Here is an 8,031-nt window from a genome sequence, read left to right as displayed (position 1 = left end):
ATTACATAGTAAATTCAATTTGAATAGTTAGTTTTAGATGAACTAACTTTAGATAAAGTATATAATTGTACTTCTTTGAAATTACAAACTTGAAAGAAATGAACAAACGACTAGTTATTTCAACTAATTCTTATTTTTGTAAATATTATACATTTTTGTTTGATTTTAAGAATAAAACGATTTCTTTTGAATCAATTTGCTAGGTTATTTCTGATACAGCTTTTCACTTATATTCGTTTTCAAATTCTTAAAAACCAAGCTTTTGATTGATATTGGAAACATTAAGACATTTAGCCCTTTTGTCACAAGACGATCGAGTAATTGACATATCACATTCAAGCCCTGGTATTTTAATTATCATAACATCCAATGATTCGGTTCACCATCAGTCCGGTCAGGATAGAGATCATGTATCAAATTTTTTTGTACAAAAAATGTGTTAGTTTAGTTTATATTCCAGCTTGAAATACACATGAATCAAATTAAAAATTCGTATAACTATTTTGTTATTTTAAACATACTCAATTTCTCTGCGTATAGGTTTTTTAGGCTTGTAAGAAACTCACATTTTTTACAAATACTTTGAATAAGTTCCAGAGCTCTGAGTAACGATTTGAACATTGTCACAATGACGGCCTTTTTTCCATCCGGTTTATCGGAATGCTAATCAACAAGAGCAAGTTAGCAAAGTACCTTTTTGATGAGCAATTAAATTTGAATCATAACGTGAATTTTCAAACAAAGAAAGTTCGCATCTTTGAATCGAAAGATAATCCTTTCACCGAAAACGTTTTGGCACTTCGCTTCAGAGCTTGACCATGTGACATGCGCTCTGGATTATTTGTGAAAGCCTGCATCCACAGCGCAACTGAAACGGTCATTTTCTAACTGGGTGCATGTATGCAACGACATTAGGAACCTACTATCCGATGAAACATTGAAAATCCCTTCTATTAGATCATCATTTATTAGATCATCTCCTCAGCCAATAGTCTTCTTCCGTTCCATGCATAATTGTCCCATATATATCCGAAACCCTAAACCCTCTTTTGGGAAAATATCATGTATCCAGCCCCCTCTAAGGTTTTCAAGGTCGAAATTTTGCAAACTTTAGCCGGCATCACTTACCCATATCCGATTTAGCTCAAATTTTCTATAGGGGCTTTTTTGAGGTGCTTAAACTTTTAAGCTCTACCGCTTTACAAGATTAGAGATTATCATAAAAACTAATAGTAGCCTTCAAATGCGCCTAAGACTTTCGAGTGAAAAACACATTATGTCGGTTAAGTCATATGTAAGTTTACATTTCCCGAACCGAGAATATTGACATAATTTTCCAACCGTGATCAAAGACCACACTACAGCTTTCAAATAAGTCTAAATTTAACAAAATTCGTTGACTATCTTCGAGAAGTTTGAGCCAATGAGAAATTAATTAATTTATATTGTTTATTTATACCCAGCTTTAACCTAGTTGCGGTCTTTCGACGGGTTTGTATCGTAGAGGAGAGGAGGATAGGGGATTTGGGGGCGAAGCCAGGTTTTCCAGCAATCATATTACCTTTCTATAGAGTAAGGCAAAAACCTTTCTTAATCCACTTAGTGGTGTGATAATGCCTTTTTCTAGTCATTTAAAACATTTATAAGATCCTGTCCTTGGCCATTAGTATTGCGAGCTTATCAAATGACCAAATAGTAGCTTTCGAACGAGTCTTAGTCTTTCTGAAGTGATTCTCCCATCCTCGAGGTATTTCGTTGTATTGAAAAACACTGGAATTTGTCGGATACGTCACATATAACATTACATCTCTCGAACCTTCCAAATTTGATTGACATGGATAGCTTTAAAATAAACCTAAGTTTTTATTGAAATTTGTTGAATCATCTTCAAAAAAATTCAGCCGAATGTGCGGTAGTACGGTTACGTCACTTATACCATTCCACCTTCAGAACCGGCTATGAAAACCATTTCATTTTCGAACTTCATCCACAATTCACTAGAAGCTTTCAAACGAGCCTATACGTGTTAAAATCGGCTCAGCCACCTCTGAGAAAATTGAGCGGTTAAAAATCAACGCGTTTGGTACGTAACTCTTGATTCACAATTAAATGGTAGCTTTCAAATGGGCCTAGGCTTGTTGAAATCGGTTCAGCCATCTTCGAGAAAATTGAGCGATAAAAAAACCTTTAAAAAGTGCACATGCATACACATACATACACATACATATACAGACATGATCCAATCTCGGCGAATAGAGTTGAATGGTATATAACACTACAGATCTCCGTTCGAAAGTCGTTTTGCCTTTCTCTATAGAAAGGTATTCGAATTGCTGGAAAACCGACTTTTGAACGACATTCGACTCAGTTCGACGAAATAGGAAAATGTCTGTGTGTGTATGTGTGTGTGTGTGTGTGTGCACTTTTCAAGATATTTATACGCGCTCAATTTTCTCAGAGATGGCTAAACCGACTTTAACAAACTTATGCACGTTTGAAAATTACTGTCAGGCCATTGATCAAGTTCAAAGATGAAATGGCTGTGACTTTTAGTTCCGGAGATATGATTGTATAGGTGACGTAACCGACAAAACGCATTGTATTTTTACCGCGCAAGTTTCTCGGAGATGATCAAACAGATTTCATCAAGTTTAGGCCCGTTTGAAAGCTATTGTTAGGTCATTGTTCAAGTTCGAAGATCAAATGGCTGTGACTTTTTATTCCGGAGATATAATGGTATAAGTGACGTAACCGGCAAAACACGTTGTTTTTTACCGTTCTAATGTATAAAAGGGTGCCAATATTTTGGAATCACCTCTAATTTCGTGAAGCGCTATTGTTCAAAAGTTTAAGCACCTCGAAAAAAGTCCCCATGCAAAATTTGAGCTAAATCGGACATTATTTATGGGTTAAGGTTTGAAAATGTTTGATCTTGAATAATTACTATAGGGGGAAGTACATGAGATTTCCGAAATAGAAATATTTTTTTCTGATGTCAAACGTCTTAGAATTGCATGAAACATCGAGATTTAGTGTCATCTAAAAAAAAATGCCCAGAAAGTCGATTTTTCAAAAATCTCAGAAAGTCGATTTTTCGAAAATATTTTTTTTTTCAAGATGACACTAAATCTCGACCTTTCATGCAATTGTAAGACTTTTGGCATCAAAAAATTATTTTGAGACTATTTTGAAGAAAGAGAAAGGCATTATCACACCATTAGGTGGATGAGGAAGGGGTTTTTTCAGTAATTCTATTATCATTATATAGAGGAAGGTAAAACTCGTGAATACGTGTTTTACATTACGTTCATCTGACGTTCATTAACAAAGATTTCGACGACTTTTAAGTTCAATGCGACGATTGAAAGATCGCTGACAATTTAAACCAACGATTTGTTTTTACTTTTGTCTGCAGTATGTACTATTGTTATTGATTTTGGATCTGATTACTTTCCGAGTTGTACAAACTTTTATGTCAAAATTTACACTTTTTTGAAAATGTCTGAAACAATTTACCTTGAAAACTAAATATGGTTGCAAATTTATATATCTTATCGAAATACCAATCAAACAAGCCGTAGATTAGAGAAATCCGTCAATTTTTCACGGAGATACCGATGCACTATGGTCCGAAACGGGAAATTAGCATGACATGTTTTCACTATTAAATATTAGTTTTTTGTAGTTGGTGTCTTCACAAAAGTTATTTGTAATCAAATGGTGCACCTTTTAATGAAAAAAGTTACTCATTTAGATTTTAATCTGAAATCTAACTTTCTTAATTGAACTCAAAAATGATTTTGTTGTAAAATAAAGTTGTAAGAAATTTTATTGCGAGCAACTTTGTTGAAAAAAGCCCCTCTCTAGCTCTTCATTTGATCGAGTTACATCAATTTTTCCAAGTAAAAGTAGGGTGGCCCTGAAAAATCACTTTTTTTATTCTAATTTTTTTGTGAAACGTTCCACCGAAAAGTTTTTTTTAGAAGAGTAGTTTTTGTGTGTCTCATTTCTCGAAAGGGCAATGTATGGAACATTTGTAGAACTAATTTGATACTATTATTTTGCTGAAGAAAGTATGTTGATACGTTAACGCGTTTAAGAGTTAAGCAATGTTTTTGAATTTTTTAAGGTATTTTTAAAACTAATTTAAATAAGTTAAAAAAATAACACCCTTCCAATTTTCTCTTAAATGTTTACTTATATTATGACCTTTAAGAAACTGCATAGGATACATTTTCATCGATCTGGCATCTAATGAATATTGATATTTGAAGGTGGACTAGTTTTTGACAAAAAAACAATCATAACTTTTCACTGATAGCTCATATAAAAAAGTTTGGTTCAGCAAAATTGTTTCACAAAAAAAGTTGGAACAAGAAAAGTGATTTTTCTGGAGCCACCCTACTTTTACTGGGGAAAAATTATGTAACTCGATCAAAGAGCTGATGTCATATATCATTCGACTCAGTTCGTCGAGATCACAAAATGTCTTTGTGTATGTGACAAATAATGTCACTCAATTTTCTCAGCGATGGCTGAATCGATTTTCACAAACTTAGATTAAAATGAAAAGTCTTGTGGCCTCATACAATTTTCTTGAATTTCATTTTGATCCGAAAATTTCTTAACCGATTTCCACAAACTATGAAGTGAATAAAAGGTCTTAGAATTCTTTAAAAAATCCCCGAAAAGTTGATCCAGATCCGACTTTCGGTATTACAGTGCGATTAAAGAAAATTTCATGAGTATTTTTCACAAGCGATGGCGAAATGAGGTGCACATTTTCATAAAACTTACTGCTAAATTCATCTAGTTGGCATATCTTGTTAGTTAGTGAATATATAAAACTACTTTGGAACTACTAGTCTCCGGTTTTCGCTTCCGAAAGCTTCGATAATTGTAAAGAAAATCTCCAAAAATGGATCTTCATTTTCTCAGCAACGGTTACGCCGATTTCCACGAATCATGATTCAAATTAAAGCTCTCATTTCCTTCAAATATACTGTGCAATCTTATCCAGATCCGATTTCCGGTTCCGAAATTATAGAGCGATGAGTGTCAAGTGTATTTCCGTTTTCGAAAACACCGATAATAGCGAAGGAAAGCTCCAAAAATGGAACACGCTTCGAAGTATATGTCAAATAATGTCACTCATAAACTAAAAAATCAATAGTGGTCGAAAACTGTAAAACGATACTCACTCAATTTTCTCAGATATGATTTGATCGATTTCCACAAACTTAGGCTCACATAAATGTTCCTATAGTCTCATAGGTTGCTGTTTCATTTAATCCGGATCCGACTTCCGGTCCCAGATGTATAGGGTAAAGTGTTTTTAATCATTTAGTACGACGATGCAAAATGAAGAAACATTCTGATTAATTTGACATAACTGTTTACAAATTGAAAAGATGAGGTTGGCCCATACCCAAAGAAAATTTTTCAAGTAATATGAGAAAGGCATCATTACACCACTAGGTGGATTGAAAAAGGTTTTTTAATAAAGCAATCGTTTACCATTCTTTCTAGTCACTATTTGGAGAGACAAACGAATACTGATGCAGGAAACATTACGAATCGATAAAAAAAGGGATCATCTCACTGCTAGGTGGATGAAGCACGTAGCCAATGATCAAGTTCAAATGGATTATTGCTGATACTATTTTGTTTCGATACTGTTTTCGATAATGCGATGTAAGCGTTGAGTCAAACTATTCTGAACTAACCGGAACAATCTGAATAAATTTGTGATTGTAATCAGCCCAAATTCGTGTCAGAAATTATCCTAACGAAAATATATGTTTCAATGAGACTATTTGAATGACAAGAGAAAGGTGTTATCACATCACTAGGTAGATTAGGAAGAGGTTTTTTCAAAGTAATCAATTGAAGTTCGCATTGTTTTTTGTTCAAAACCTTTATTTCTGAGTTTTTCTGCAAGACGACGTATATTACATGCTTCTTATAAGATATAATACCGTATGTATTCTACGTAGAAAACCTGTAGAAACCAACAGCGCCGTGCCAGAGGTAAGTAAGTGTAGAGTAAGGTTAGGCATAATACAGAGAGCGAAATATTTGCTAGATAACAATAGACGAACTGGGGCCAGGTAGGTATTAAAATACGACTAGTATAAAATTACTGTAACTTCGTAACTCTAATCAACTTGAAATTCTGATACAAATTTTTTAAGATATTGCGCAGATTTCTAAAACTTCTAAGGAGATTGAGCGTTCCAAAATTTCGTGTAATTTTTATTTCGTATAGAATCTTACACTAGTTATCAAACTTGCCATCTCACACAACTTACTAAATTGACTTTATGATAGTAAGTTACGGATCTACAAGAAGAATTTGGGACACTATTTACTACTGACGTGATTTTAATCCATAATTTATGAATGACATTAAAAATTCGTACACTATGTAAAGTTTTTTGCAAATACTGAAACATGATATTGCACTCTCATTACGCAAAATAAATCAACATAATATAAAAGGTTGACATCAAGATAATAAACACGCCGGGAGGTCGTGTCGATGCGAAAGATTTGTATTCGCTTCATTCATAACATTATTAAAAGATAACTTTAAAATAGCATAGTTGTTAAATTGAGAATAATTTTGAGAATAAAAAATAATAAATGATACTCACGGTTCAAGATTAGATAATCAGTTGATAAAGATTAATTACTGCCCAAGACTTTTTCGGTATAAAAGACAAGTCAGCAAAACTGACGAATTAGTGTCTGGTTCGGTGTTAACGTGTTAAAATGAGGTTAGTGTTATTGCTTACGTGCCTGTTGGCACTTGTAGTGGCTGAAGAAGGTGTCCCCAAATGCACACCTTCGGTGACCACGGCTAGCGGAACTAGAGCGCCTACCGGAACTATCTGTTCAGGATCTCTCATTTTTGAGGATACCTTTGATTTCTTAGACTTTGAAAAGTGGCAACATGAAAATACGCTTGCTGGAGGCGGTGTAAGTATGACTGTGCAAAGTCAGTGAACTACGTTGCAATAAACAATCAATTATTGTTTTACAGAATTGGGAATTTCAATGGTATACGAACCATCGATCCAACTCCTATTGCGAGAATGGAGTCTTCTATATTCGTCCTACTTTGCTAGCCGACGACACTGGAGAAGCGTTCCTGACAAGTGGAACCTTGAACATTCATGGAGGTCAGCCAGCTGATCAGTGCACTGCACCATTTTTCTGGGGTTGTGAACGAGCCGGCACGGATTCAAATCCGATCAACCCAATTAAAAGTGCTCGAGTTCGCACAGTCGAATCATTTAATTTTAAATACGGTCGTTTGGAAATAAGAGCACAAATGCCAACTGGTGATTGGCTATGGCCAGCTTTATGGCTTCTTCCAAAGAACCAGGTTTATGGATCATGGCCAGCTTCCGGTGAGATTGATCTAACCGAGTCACGCGGTAATATTGATTACCATGATGCCAACGGAGTTCATATTGGAGTTGAACAGGTCGGTTCTACTTTGCACTTCGGACCGAACCCAAATATGAACGGCTACGAATCGACAATGAGCCACCTAAACAGTGCTGCGGGACAGGGTTTTAATACTGGATTCCACTTGTATCAATTAGAATGGACAACCGATCATATCACATTCAGTGTTGACAACCAAGTACTGAAACGTATTGATGCAGGAAGCGGATTTTGGGCTAGAGGGGGTTTCCAAACTTCATCACCCGCATCAGAGAATCCTTGGCTGCATGGAACTTTAATGGCACCGTTCGACCAAGAGTTCTATATCATCATGAATCTGGCAGTTGGCGGCACAAATGGTTTCTTCCCGGATGTTCCACCTGCGACCAATGGTGCTCGAGGAAAACCGTGGATAAACCTTTCTGGTACTGCAACTCGTGATTTCTGGAACGGTCGAAGCTACTGGACTCCCACGTGGAAAATGACCGAAGACAGGGGAAAATCATCGTCACTGCAGGTTGATTATGTTAGAGTATGGGCATTGTAAACAAACAATAAAGTGACTGGAACATTGTA

The 8,031-nt window shown here is 35.4% G+C and overlaps 1 protein-coding gene across 1 annotated transcript; it reads left to right on the top strand.

The window, feature by feature from the left end:
- Positions 1 to 6,748: 6,748 nt before the first annotated feature.
- Positions 6,749 to 8,031, top strand: LOC131431665 (beta-1,3-glucan-binding protein-like). Its single transcript, XM_058597511.1, has 2 exons — positions 6,749 to 6,981; positions 7,046 to 8,031. Exons 1-2 carry the CDS (start codon positions 6,775 to 6,777, stop codon positions 8,000 to 8,002), a joined length of 1,164 nt encoding a protein of 387 aa, XP_058453494.1. The 5' UTR covers positions 6,749 to 6,774; the 3' UTR covers positions 8,003 to 8,031.

This window comes from Malaya genurostris, chromosome 2 (genome assembly GCF_030247185.1).
Source record: "Malaya genurostris strain Urasoe2022 chromosome 2, Malgen_1.1, whole genome shotgun sequence".
Classification (NCBI taxonomy): Eukaryota; Metazoa; Arthropoda; class Insecta; order Diptera; family Culicidae; genus Malaya; species Malaya genurostris.
Note: the sequence above shows the minus strand (reverse complement) of the source record. Positions and strands in the feature narration are given on the sequence as shown.

What these genes read in the sequence shown, in the direction of transcription:
- LOC131431665 (XM_058597511.1), top strand. Translation starts at nt 6,775, where the DNA reads ATGAGGTTAGTGTTATTGCTTACGTGCCTGTTGGCACTTGTAGTGGCT. An exon ending in ATACGCTTGCTGGAGGCGGT is followed by an intron (nt 6,982 to 7,045) that starts GTAAGTATGACT and finishes ATTGTTTTACAG; the next exon opens with AATTGGGAATTTCAATGGTA.